At 38.0% G+C, this 14216-nt stretch overlaps 1 protein-coding gene across 3 annotated transcripts in view; it reads right to left on the bottom strand.

Moving 5' to 3' along the window:
* LOC117435724 (lysophospholipid acyltransferase 1-like) overlaps positions 1 to 10715 on the bottom strand; it is a 45139-nt gene extending 34424 nt beyond the window's left edge. For 2 of the 3 annotated variants that reach the window (XR_009315341.1, XM_034059098.3), the window contains exons 1-3: positions 10358 to 10668; positions 7521 to 7666; positions 6017 to 6094 (exon numbers count right to left, since the gene is read on the bottom strand). Coding sequence is in view for 1 of the 3 variants with exons in the window: in XM_034059098.3 (XP_033914989.3) it covers positions 6017 to 6094; positions 7521 to 7666; positions 10358 to 10444 (311 nt within the window). In the remaining 2 variants the exon portion in view is untranslated. Of the gene's footprint in view, positions 1 to 6016; positions 6095 to 7520; positions 7667 to 10357 lie in introns of all 3 variants that reach the window. The other variant, XR_009315343.1, reaches the window with a different exon arrangement.
* Between the last annotated feature and the right edge of the window lie 3501 nt (positions 10716 to 14216).

Raw genomic sequence — 14216 nt, 5'->3', positions numbered from 1 at the left:
TTCTGCTCTGTATCAGAGAATTCTACAGGAGAATGTCAGGCCATCCATCCGTGAGCTGAAGCTGAAGCGCAGCTGGGTCATGCAGCAAGACAATGATCCGAAACACACAAGCAAGTCTACATCAGAATGGTTGAAGAACAAGAAATTTAAAGTTTTGGAATGGCCTAGTCAAAGTCCAGACCTAAACTCCATTGAGATGTTGTGGCAGGACCTGAAACGAGCAGTTCATGCTCGAAAACCCACGAATGTCACTGAGTTGAAGCAGTTCTCCACGGTGCTGTGAGAGACTAATCAATAATTACAGGAAGTGTTTGGTTGCAGTTATTGCTGCTAAAGGTGGCGTAACCAGTTATTGAGTCTAAGGGGGCAATTACTTTTTCACACGTGGGCATTGGGTGTTGCATAACTTTCTTTAATAAATAAATGAAATATGTATCAATTTTTTTTGTTATTTGTTCAGTCAGGGTCCCTTTTATCTAATATTAGGTTTTGGTTGAAGATCTGATAACATTCTGTGTCAAATATATGCAAAAATGCAGAAAATCAGACAGGGGGCAAATACTTTTTCATGGCACTGTATGTATATATATATATATATATATATATATATATATATATATATATATATATATATATATATTAGTGGTGGGAATTTTGAATAAGATCTAATATATTCAAAGTTAAAAATGATTTAAACTAGAAGTAACAAAACTTTCAACTGAGGGGCTCCCGAGTGGCGCATCCGGTAAAGGCGCTCCATGTGGAGTGCAGGATGCACTCTATAGCCTGGAAGTTGCCGGTTCGAGTCCAGGCTATTCCACTGCCGACCATGGACAGGAGCTCCCAGGGGGCGGCGCACAATTGGCCGAGCTCTGTCCAGGGGGGGGGGCTTAGGTCGGCCAGGGTGTCCTCGGCTTATTGCACACCAGTGACCCATGTAGACTGGCCGGGCGCCTGCGGGCTTCCCTGTAAGCTGCCCAGAGCTGCGTTGTCCTCCGACACTGTATGGCGGGCTTGCAGAGTGAAAAGAAGCAGTCGGCTGACAGCACACTTCCTCTTATCGTGACAAACCAGGGTACGTTTGCCACTTGCAGGACCTTTCACACTGTCTTCTTGTGTCAAAAATGAAGTACTGGACCACAGACTGCTTGCAAAAACAGGGCGGTGCCTGTGTATTTATTTATTTACACAAAATAAATCAGACAAAAACAAAAACATAACTCTATTCCAGGAGATCTAACTAAACTTTGCAAGTTTTTAACTATAACCAGACAGCTAAGCTGTTTACCGGTCGCAAACACATATACTTTTACAAGTATATAAAACCACTGCACCTACTCTCAAAACCTTCTCTCAAGGTCTCTCCACAAGCCTAAGCCTAAACCTAAGCCTAAGCCTAAACCTAAGCCTAAACCTAAGCCTAAGCCTAAACATAAACACAGACAGCCTCTCCATGTGCTGCCCTGCTTACATACACCTGCCTAAATTACTAGCAGGTGTCGCTTATTAAATTAATAAAACAATTAAACAATTAAACAATTAAACCTGTGGCTGTGTAAACCAGCCATGAAACACATTCCCCAGCCTATATATTCTTAACACTTAAAATACTTAAACAAAAAGAATAACAGTGTTTTTCACAAACATTTAAAGTAATGTGTAAGATTATGACCACATGTTTTTAATATGAGGCTAAATAACTGGTTTGTCTGTGGATATAATTGTAAATGAAATTAAACGTGCTTTCATGTATTATACAAAGCCTCTCTGTGTACACGATTTTGCATTTTTAAAGATTAAAAGCTGATATCAGAAATGTCCAAGCTACTGGCCAGATAAAAAAAAAAAACCTTCATGGAATCAAAATAAACCGGCACTGCACTGGCAGCATCACAATTATTTGCTGTGCTGTGCTGTGGTCCAGGTAACAATTGACAGGAATAACCTAGTGTTTAGACCCCTAGTGTTTAGAGTGTTCACACTTGCTATTGAGGCAGCCCTGGGCCTTTTCTCATATGTGAACGCTCCAAAAAAGAAAGGGCAGCTCAGACTTAGGCCGCCTTTTCATATCACATTACCAATTTCATTTTTAATATGATAACATGGAAAAACGCTGATTTTCTATGATGTTGGAGATTTTTTGGTTTTACATTTGGGGAGGGGCAAAAAACATGCAAGGCTTTTTTTGTTTGTTTGATAATAACCAAATCACTACAAGTACCATATATAAACATTAACACAGGCCACTTTGCTTTAAATTTAAGTAAACATACCTGTCTAATAAAACTGTTTAGTGTTGAATAAGGCTTCAGTTTACTTCAGTCAGTATCCAGAGCTGTTCAAAAATGCCGAAAACAATAAAAATCACCCCTAAAGATCGGATCAACAAGTCTGGCAAGGATGACGATCACGTCGATGGTAATGTGCTGTTTTGTACTTCATGCTGCAAGGCTGTAGATTACACTCATAGGCAGACAATTGTATAATGGGAAGCTTTAAACATAAATTGAATGAAACGAAATGTAAACAGCAGCAAACCTGGAATTCTTTTCTGTGCACAGTGCCAACGTTGAACTAACATGAATATATATATATATATATATTTTTAGTGATTAATGGCACTGGTAAGATTATTATTGTTAATGTCATTCTATAGCCATATGTTCGGCAATCTTCCAAGAGAAGGGGTAATGCTGATGTTCAGTCTACTTAATGATTAGGGACTAGAGAATAATAATGACAATGATAATAATAACGAGTAAACAATAGAATAGTTTAACGATCGTGTTTGTAAACAAAGACGGTATTTATGCAGGTTAAACACATACGTATAACTGAGAATAAACATGTGTCATGTAATTAATATGAATGTTTATTGTAAATGGAATGAATGTTAAATAATAGTTTATTTTTGTATGAAATGATTCCAGGTGTAACCGGTTATTGAATGATTCATTAATTTAATACCGTGTCTTTCTTTAGGAGGGAGTGGTAGTATTAGGTGGTCAGTCCTGAGCATTGCTGTTGAATGTCAGTCCTTGCATGTACAACCTGTTAGTCATTTGCACTGAGTGAAGTATCCGTTACGAAAATAAATATTTATACCTGTGAACACTAGCAAGTCGCAGTTTCCTGCTTTCTAAATATCTGTTTTTTTTAGTTTTTTTTATTTAGTTGTCGCCAATGATTTTACCCCAGTTTTCTCCCCAATTTGGAAACGCCAATTGTATTTTTTTTTATTAATCCCAGTTCACCACTGCAACCCCCCAGCGACTCTGGGAATGGCAGCTGACACATGCGTCCTCTGAAACGTGTGGAATGCCCTGCCAACCTAAGCCCTCCCTACCCGAGCGGCACTCTGCCAATTGTGCGCTGCCCCCTGGGAACTCCCGCGATCTCCAGGCTATAGGGTGCATCCTGCACTCCACGAGGAGCGCCTTTACTGGATGCGCCACTGTGACAGAAATACAATGAGTTCTGGTGATAAATCTTCCTCCCGACCTGTGAGGGCGCTAAAGAACGGGAGGAGAAGTATCTGGAAGGGCTGGCCTGACAGTTCGTTTCTAGGACCGGGAAGTGGGTCAGCCTGGAAGGAAGCGAGACTCTGTTGTAAGACCGTATTGATTTGACAGGTAAACGAGGGGCAGCTGCAAGTAATAAGGCAGCTGCAACCGTTTACCTAGATATCATGCGGGATTACATATAGGGGCCAGGGTAACGCTTCTTTTCCTTCGTTTGGGTTAAGCCAAGGACCGAGAAGGACGGTAGTAATAAAACTGTATCACTCTATAGAGAGTTGCGTGTGTGTGTGTTTGTGTTTGTTTCTCACTGTACAATAACTGTCTGTGTTTTTGAAACCACCAGACAGCTAAAGCACATCCGGAGCTGTCGCCTTGGGCCAGCACGAGCCGGATCACCACTGCACGAACTGTCACGGAAATAAAAAGTGTATTCACTCACCACCAGCACGACTGCACGCACCCGAGACGGGTGAACGTGTTTTTGTTTTCTTTTTCCAGGACTGTAAACCTGTGTTTTCATCCCCGCGCTCTACACATCGTTGTGTATTGCCGGGGCTTATTATTTATGGTCAATAGACCAGGAATTAAAATAAAATAAAGTTTTTCCACTGGATTATCGTTGTCTGCCTGTCACTCCTGCACCGCATCACCATTACACCTGTTCCCCTTACTAACCACTTTGCCACAGCCACTCAGGAATCCCCCGTACCTCCGTGTTCTTGAGAGAATAATGTGAATGTGAGTCGGGGTAAGCTCGGACAATCACCCCGTTACACACCATAACAGTCAAAATAGTCAATAATATATATATATATTTTAATATATACCATAAAATTGAAAAAGCAATTCACATTATAGGCCTGCTTTTCAGTCACATATATGAATGTGCAAAGATCGGATCAACAAGTCTGGCAAGGATGACGATCACGTCGATGGTAATGTGCTGTTTTGTACTTCATGCTGCAAGGCTGTAGATTACACTCATAGGCAGACAATTGTATAATGGGAAGCTTTAAACATAAATTGAATGAAACGAAACGTAAACAGCAGCAAACTTGGAATTCTTTTCTGTGCACAATGCCAGCGTCTCAAGACAATCTGGCTGGAGAATGCTGCAGCTCTATTTTACAATAGCCATCCGGATGACAAAGACTGAGTTGAACTAACATGAATATATATATATATATATATTTTTAGTGATTAATGGCACTGGTAAGATTATTATTGTTAATGTTATTCTATAGCCATATGTTCGGCAATCTTCCAAGAGAAGGGGTAATGCTGATGTTCAGTCTACTTAATGATTAGGGACTAGAGAATAATAATGACAATGATAATAATAACGAGTAAACAATAGAATAGTTTAACGATCGTGTTTGTAAACAAAGACGGTATTTATGCAGGTTAAACACATACGTATAACTGAGAATAAACATGTGTCAAGTAAAATTATATGACTCTTTATTGTAAATGCAATGAATGTTAAATAATAGTTTATTTTTGTATGAAATGATTCCAGGTGTAACCGGTTATTGAATGATTCATTAATTTAATACCGTGTCTTTCTTTAGGAGGGAGTGGTAGTATTAGGTGGTCAGTCCTGAGCATTGCTGTTGAATGTCAGTCCTTGCATGTACAACCTGTTAGTCATTTGCACTGAGTGAAGTATCCGTTACGAAAATAAATATGTATACCTGTGAACACTAGCAAGTCGCAGTTTCCTGCTTTCTAAATATCTGTTTTTTTTAGTTTTTTTTAGTTTTTTTTTTATTTAGTTGTCGCCAATGATTTTACCCCAGTTTTCTCCCCAATTTGGAAACGCTAATTGTATCTTTTTTAATTAATCCCAGTTCACCACTGCAACCCCCCAGTGACTCGGGGAATGGCGGCTGACACATGCGTCCTCTGAAACGTGTGGAATTCCCTGCCAACCTAAGCCCTCCCTACCCGGGCGGCACTCTGCCAATTTTGCGCTGCCCCCTGGGAACTCCCGCGATCTCCAGGCTATAGGGTGCATCCTGCACTCCACGAGGAGCGCCTTTACTGGATGCGCCACTCAGGAGCCCCCCGTACCTCCGTGTTCTTGAGAGAATAATGTGAATGTGGGTCGGGGTAAGCTCGGACAATCACCCCGTTACACACCATAACAGTCAAAATAGTCAATAATATATATATATATTTTAATATATACCATAAAATTGAAAAAGCAATTCGCCACATTATAGGCCTGCTTTTCAGTCACATATATGAATGTGCAAAGACGCCTTAAACCACAAATGTGAATGGGATTGCAGACCTAAAAAGAATTCACCAGTCAAGTTAAAAAGTTGAGATGAGGTCTCACTTTATTACCTCTTCTTCCTAATGAGGTGAGATACAAGACCTGCTCTAGTTAAAAATTCAACTCCATGCCAATATTAAATTAAGGCATTCTAAATTCAGCCATTGAACCCTGAGCTTCTTTCGGTTTACTGTCAAGAAAATCTGTTAGTTACCTGTGTAGGTTTTCAATGCTTGCTTTAAGCATGATGCAGTAGCAAATGGACACCATTGTGAAAATATGTAAAGAATACCTGGAGAGGAAAAAGGTTAAATAATGTGAGGTTTTACATATTTCATTACAATTCATGAAAGTACATAAAAAATACATTGAACATATTGCTCTGTTAAACATTATCTTTCAACCAAGATTACTCTAATTATAAATACCCACAGAATATTCCACACTGCTAAAGTGGGTTTATAACCCCCCAGTATGTCTATTTCTTTTAACACACAGCATTTGAAAATCTAACATGTAATGAATACAGATTATACAATCTAGTTATACTGTATGTGAGGTTACTGGAAAGGACCCTGTTCATTTTGCAACTGAACTGATCGACAACTACGTGTTTTTTCTAAAATGCATCAAATCATTGGGGGATGGGGGTATTCAGTTTCTAATTTAACTTTATACAGTATGCATTTTATAATGTCAGTTAATTTTGGAGCCACAAGACCATGTTTTCCTTATTTCACAAGGGTTGTTGCTAGTCTTTGAGAGTAAAAATACCAACCCACTACTGCTACCCAGCTACCTCCAGACCCTCATCTCTCCCTACACCCCCACTCGACCTCTCCGCTCCGCCTGCACTAGAAGACTGGCTCTACCTCCGCTACGCTCCCCTGCCTCCAGAGCCCGCTCCTTCTCCACCCTTGCTCCGCAGTGGTGGAATGACCTTCCTACAGATGTCAGGACTGCCCAGTCCCTGACCACATTCCGGTGCCTCCTTAAGACTCACCTCTTCAAACAGCACCTGTAGAACTCCTCTGTTTGTATCCTGGGACACTATCACCCTTCATTTAAATGTGCTTTATTTTGCTCTTATCTGCCCCCTATTTTACTGCATTTAATCCTGTACTTCAGAATACTGTAATCTGCCAAGTGTTTAACCTGTAGTATTTTGTATTTAATCATATCCTGATGTAACTATCACTATTTAATCATATCCTGATGTAACTATCACTATTATCTGCTGTATTATTGAATTGTGGTTTGTTACACTTGAACAAAAGTTATTGTATTTCTTGCTCTTATTGTATTACTTGTATTATAACACTTGAAATGTATTTGCTTACGATTGTAAGTCGCCCTGGATAAGGGCGTCTGCTATGAAATAAATAATAATAATAATAATACTGCAGATTTATTCCCTCGTGCACATGACTGCAGCTTACAGTTTTTACGGCTTTCCCTTCAAAACCATTTGCAAAAAAAACAGACTCAAAGGCCTCTCTTAAGCAGTGACTAACAATAGTGCTCAATTGTGTGGTTGATTTGTCCGAGCCAAGTTTAGAAAAAAATTAAGTTATCAGTACTTTCCTCGAACTTTAAGTACATAGTTTTCTCCACTTTAACAAAAAAGAATATACAGTATGGAATTGTGATATTAACGTGATAACTAAAGTATTTAAATGGGTACCAAACAAGAAAAAGTACCAATGCACTGTACTTACCAACCAAAGCAGAATATGGCAAAGTACGCTCCAAGGAGAGTGGGGACAGCATGACGGATGGTTGTGCTGGCTTTATTTGGACTGAGGTATAGGCGAAACCAAAAAGCAGCTAGAAGAGCACAAAGCTGACAAGCGAGGAAATTCACCTAAAAGTGAAAATAAAGGATGGTCCGTCTGAATAGCACTAAAGAAACAGCAGTAGTAAGACTGTATTTAATGACTGTGATTTAATAATCTTATCTGTTGAATAATAGTGTGGGTGAATTTTATATGTAACGTGTTTGAATATAAATTAAATAATTTCATACATAATTTAGTTTAAATTTTTGCTGTTTTTGTATAAATGTATCTTGTATAGTTTAAAAAAACAACAACATATTAAACCAATAACGTGAATATTGATTGGTTCCAATTATAATTGTTTATACATTGTAAATATGGCATAGGAGCTACACTAATACAGGATACAGTAGTCTCTGAGTATAGAAACACATCTTAAGAGAACACTTCGCCTATGGGAACACTCCGACTAAAGGAACAGTAACTTTGCTTAAAAGAACACCTTCTTGGCACCGGCAGTGATTCGTTCACATTGGATACAGTATTGTTCTATAAAAAAGAGACATCGTGAGAGTGTCTTGCGGGACGCTGATTGGTTTATTAAATCTTTCCAGAACCGCCGTCATGTCATTGAATTGTTTTGTATTCTGATTTCCACGAGTGCACCTCACCGCTACAAAATGGCATGTAAACAAAAAGCAAAATGTAAAATGTTTCTCTTGCTACACAGAGTTGGAAATTGTTTGAGCTCTTGAAAAGTACCTGAATCAGACACAAGTCACCGAGCAATCTGCCTTAGAGTTATGCTGTTTTCGATCTTTTACATCATTTTAAACTTATCATATCTTTCCACCATTAAGAAAACAGTATGTGAATATTTATCATATGCAATACTTTGGGTCTTGTAAATATTTTTACTTGTGCAACCTTGCGGTGACTTTTCATTTGGTCTTGTTTTTTTTTTTTTTTTTTTTTTAATTTTTACCCGGGTTTTCACCCCAATTTAGCATGCCCAATTATTATCTGTATCCCCGGCTCACCGCTCGCAACCCCCCCGCCGACTCGGGAAACGGAGGCTGGAACACGCGTCCTCCGAAACGTCCTCCTTCCAAGCCGTCATTTTTTCGCACTGCAGATCCACAGCAACGCCACCAGACCTATAGTGCCGGAGGACAACACAGATCTGGCGGCTCCGCTGCAGAGCCACAGGCGCCCTATCGGCCACAGGGGTCGCTGATGCGCGGTGAGCCGTGGATTCCCTTGCCGACCTAAGCCCTCCCTACCCGGGCAGCGCTCAGCCAATTGTGCGCCGCCCCCGAGGAACTCTCGGTCACGGTCAGCTGTGACATAGCCTGGATTCGAACCTGCGATCTCCAGGCTATAGGGCACATCCTGCGAGGAGCGCCTTTACTGGATGCGCCACTCGGGAGCCCGGTGGTCTTGTTTTTTAAGAGAAATTGGTTGTCTGTTCCCTGTTTAAGTTTGCAAAAATAAAAAGTATAATTAGCAGTAATTGTACCTCTTTTTAACAATAGCAAAACATCCATAAGATCGCAATTGATTGCACATGTACCAATATCTGACAGCGTACTTTCTAACACTATATGTGCCAGGTGTTGGTATGGATACCACATTCTGACAATGTACCACTTTCTAACACTACACTGGTTAATCTTATAATTTACTGAAGCTTACTGGTAAATGTCTGGAATTATGAAGAAATAATCGTAGGATTTACCTAAGTAACTTACCCTCTAATTTTAACACTGAGAGAGTAAAATGTATTTTCAGGGGGGTAAAATGCAACCTTGAAGTCATGTGTAATCTCGATAAATACTGTACAATCTTTATGGTAAAGGGGTATAGGCATTAAAACAGAGCCTTCCATTTTAACTTCAATGTTACTTTGAACTACTGTACAACCACGTGTGTTCTACAAGGTTGTTTATCAGCTCAACGCATTTCTTTTATCGAGGTATCACACTGACTACAAATTACGTTACTTATATTTTAACATTAAATTCTTAAACTCATTGAACATGTTAAAACTTCAATATAAAGCCATACATGTAAATAAAATAAGGAAATGCATTAATAAGTTATAAAAACAGTTTGTTTAATATTGTAGGTACCTTTTTTAAGCTGTTGCCTCTGACGATGGTTCCAGGAGGATTTAGCTGGACTGGGGTGTTTACGCTTGCCAATATTTTTACAGTAACATAAATATTGAATAAAGTGCGTTATATTATTTCTTATATAACCTTCCAATCTATAAAGTGTGTGAATATGTAATTAATTTAAAAATAAATAAATGAAACGCTGAGCTATATCGTACCTGATTTCAAGGTAGAAAATGCAGTATTATTTTGAATTTATCTAACCATTTTGATCAAACAAAATGGTGTTAGTAGTACTATTTATTGATAACACACTGCTAAAAACAAAGCAAAACAAACAAACAAAAAAAACAGTATCACATGTACTGCAAACCCAAAGCTCAGCATTTCTAAAGAAACTACTTCAATGTGATGCCAGTATTGTATTTGAAACAAAAAAACAGATAGCTCCCGAACAAATCTCTACAGTTGAAAAAAATACCCCTATAGATTCGCGCCTGTTGAATTAGCCTAGTCTACCTCAACAGTTGCATCATAAAAACCTAATTTAAAAAAAAAAAACACTATCATACATTTGAATTGTTTATCAGGTTTGTCAGTTCTTCTCGCCGCTCCCATGTAGTCTACACGTGTAATTACTGTACGCGGTGCAGTTCCTACCTGGTCCAATGGAACTCCCAGTAGCTCACTGACTGGATGTAATAATTTAGAACCTGTCGTTCTGAATGGAATGTTGGATTCTGCCATCCTGCATTTTGAACGTTAGCGGCCTAACATCTGCAAAAGTAAGTGGAAATAATATGGATATAAATACTCCACTTCAGTACGAATAATACAATAAAATAAACAGGTTGAAGTAAAATAATCCTTAGTCGGTCCGCCTCAGACTTTCTTCTGTACTTTTTTACTGGCCAAAAGGAATCTGCAACTGCTTACCGTCAACACTACCCTACCTACACACCCTTTTTGGGTACAGCACATAGCGCTGTGGTACTTGTCACAATGAGCAAGCTTTCTGACAATCTAATTATAATAAAGCCTTCTGTTATCGACACCAGGATAGGCCCCTAAAAATGAGGAGGCGGGAATGAGCAAGGTGGGCTACGCCCTATTATAATTATCATCCGTCATCCGAAAAAGTCGTGAGTCTATCCATTGCACACTGGATGCGTTATTATCGTTTTTTCAGAGCGCAGTTGTGCAGTGGAGGATTTGTAGTAAATATACCTAGTGTCAGCATTTTAATACAAAATAAATACAATTCTCTTAATTCTTACATAACTTTGGACAGAAAAAAAATGTTAAATGTAGTATAAACTTAATGATCAGCAAACGCTGACTGTAAACCACTTTATTCTTTGTGCACTAAGATGGAAGTTAAAACGTTTGCTAGTTATTACGTTTCTTAGATCTACAATGTTACGCATACATAATATATATATAAAAAATGATATTATACAACAGCATACAATTGTCACAGCACCAATATTTTATTTCAAACACTCGCTCCTGTAATAAATATATCTAAAAGTTGGGAAGTTAGCAATGAGCTGCTGAAAATACCATAATGACCTACTCTCTGTGTATTGAGCCAGAAATGCCATTACTCATGCCCCTCTTTCTCACTGTTAAGCCCTGACCGCTCTTGCCGTCACGCTTCTTTCTGTGATGTGTCTCGCAGGTTAGGACATTGTTTCTTTACTTCCTCGACTACAATTGAAATAAAAAAGTACATACTTGTTATAACCTATACTGCACAAAATCCACGTGTTTATGTGTACTAGCAGTTCGTACATGTTACTACATATCATTCACGCCCAAGTCCACGGCAATGTCTTTCCATATGTTTTCTTTTATTTTTTCCAGTCTTTGTAATCTTTAATGGATTTATCATAAAGTAATTTTTGTTTGGCGACACACACAACTCGTTTTTCCATTTTGTTCAGGGAACTGCAACAGTTGAGTGACTTCAACAGTTAAAAATGGTTGTATGAGTGGTTTTGGTGTGTGACTGGTGTCAGTGTATATGCACGTCATTAGAAAAAAATATGGAATTTGTTTAAACACCCCCACTCCCCTCCCACTGAAATGGATTGGGGGTGTTTTGAAAGGCAGTGACGCTTTTTTTCTCTCTTGAGACTTGGCCTCGGTGTTCAAGGTGCAATAAGGAATGCACGTGATTTATTTTTTGTTGTTGTTGTTTTCTTGACGCACGTTAAAATCGGATGCATGTAGTGTGCAATGGCCTTAACAACTCTGAAAGACTCGATGCTCTTACAAACATGTAAAACTAATTCTGTCGGACTAGAATAGAAAACTGTAAGCTTGTGATTTGGAACTTGATACTAATGCCCGTTTACTTGAAGAAAACCATTTTGTCAATCATACAGTATGTACAGCAAATAACTGTATACAATGTACTACATTTTACAACAAATTACTGCTGTAAATTGTAGTTCTGAACTGTCTGTAGACTATTGCAGTAAATTGCAGCATTTTTAGGAGGGGTATATGATTTTTTTCATCACAAACAAAAGTCAGTGAGAGGTCAAAATAATAATAGCACAATCAATATTTTAATATGGTGATGTTAAATTACATGAATTAAGAAAAAGACAATAGATGCAATGTTGAAAAACGGTCGAGGGATTGTCTAGGGGGTAAGAGCTGATACAAAGGTGGTCAAACATAGACAACGTTATAGTATTCAAAAGCATTTACTATATTTAGTGTTACACGTCCCCATGAGTTGCTACAACTGTTTAAATAACGTTCTTGTAATTTTTTCTTTTCTTTGTTGACATCCTGACAACTTTTTACTCTTCTAACTTTAAAGTCTGTTTCAAAGCTCTTTTCAAAATGTCTGCTCTAGTGCACTGATAGCGTCAGGATTATTGCCCACATTGTCAAACAGGTAACACAGCAATAACGATCTGTGATGTGGTACGGAACAGAAAAACCAGAGCACTTGTTGTTATGTTATTTTTGTTTGTTTGTTGTGATTTAGAGAACGGATCTCAAACCCCAGGGTACTAGAGTGGACATTTTTAAAATAACTTTCAAACAGACTTTAAAGTTATAAGTGTAAAAAGTTGTCAGGACATTAACAATGAAAAGAAAAATTACAGGTACGTTACTTAAACAGTTGTAGCAACACATGGGGACATATACCATTATATTTTTCGGAACTCGCTGCTTACTCTTTAATGCAGGATTCTACAGGCAATAATATAATGTGCTATAATTATTATTTTTTTTTAAAAATTCTGCATTAAATTACATATACCAAAGTAAATTCTGGAGACATAAGTAACTGCCCTGGCAGTAAGTACTTCAGATTATACGCATGTACTTCGGGTGGTTTCGTTTCCATTTTTGGTTGTAGTACTCACTGTAGAATTCAGCATTTTTTTTATAAGAGTAGACTTTGTTTTACTAATTTGCCTTCCCAAATGGCAAAGTATGTGTTACAACACATTATTTCACAATTTAGGTAAATTGTACTACATACCATTTAAAAATTAGACATTTAACTCTGCCACTCACACCCACCTTACATTTGTAAAGACAGAGAAAGGGTGGGGCTGGCAGAGTTGAAAGGTCACTAGTCATATAATTTGACTGGCTTAAAGAAGGTGGTTCATTTCTGGGGTGATACTATATCTTAGAACGTTGCACAGTGAGTTAACTTTTATAAACAAAATAATCATTTACAAACTCTGCATTAAAAATCGGTGGTCAGTTTTTATGGAGAAAAAGGTTACTTTTTAAAAAGCTCAGTACCTTATTTCCATAAAAAAAATATTGACAGCAGCAGACCTTATATAAGCCAGGCTATATTATCCAAAGTCTCTAAAATGTAAGAGCCAGTACCATCACAATCTAATGAACAGATACTAAAGATTCCTTTCAGTACCGCTTGCAATAAATACACTGTGTATTACCAAACACTTTGGCTGGTCAAACGTGGGCTTCATATGTCTATGGCAGGCACTAGAACAGAAGAATGCAGTGTTTTTTTTTATTTGTATAACATATTTCAAGTCAATTTCTATGTTACTACATTTGGACACACCCATGCAATTTCTGGGTATGTAACTTGTTGTACAGTATTAGGGAGGACACAGCTAAACAGCATGGCGAACAATTAAGGTGTGATATAATTAAAGGCTTAAAACAAGTAGGTTTTCATTGTGGTGTTTAACAAATGTTACTATAGAAACATAACATTTTCCGCGGTAAAGCTCTGCAATTGTCTGACACTTCACTGATTCACTGTGTCTAAAATACCTCCCTGAGCAGTCGGTCTGATGTAGAAAACGGGTACGGTACACTTAACTTACACACTCAAAAACACAAATTCTACCAAATTTCTCATCCTTGACCTTTATTATATATATATATATATACATATATATATATATATATAAAAGCAGAAAATAAACAAATTCTAAACTTATTTACAAAGATATAGTAAAACAAAATACAGATGTACCAAACATACAACTACGGCTCTCAT

The sequence above is a fragment of the Acipenser ruthenus genome, chromosome 3 (assembly GCF_902713425.1).
Source record: "Acipenser ruthenus chromosome 3, fAciRut3.2 maternal haplotype, whole genome shotgun sequence".
Classification (NCBI taxonomy): domain Eukaryota; kingdom Metazoa; phylum Chordata; class Actinopteri; order Acipenseriformes; family Acipenseridae; genus Acipenser; species Acipenser ruthenus.
The sequence above is the reverse complement of the archived record's forward strand: the minus strand, read 5'-3'. Positions and strand labels throughout refer to the sequence as shown.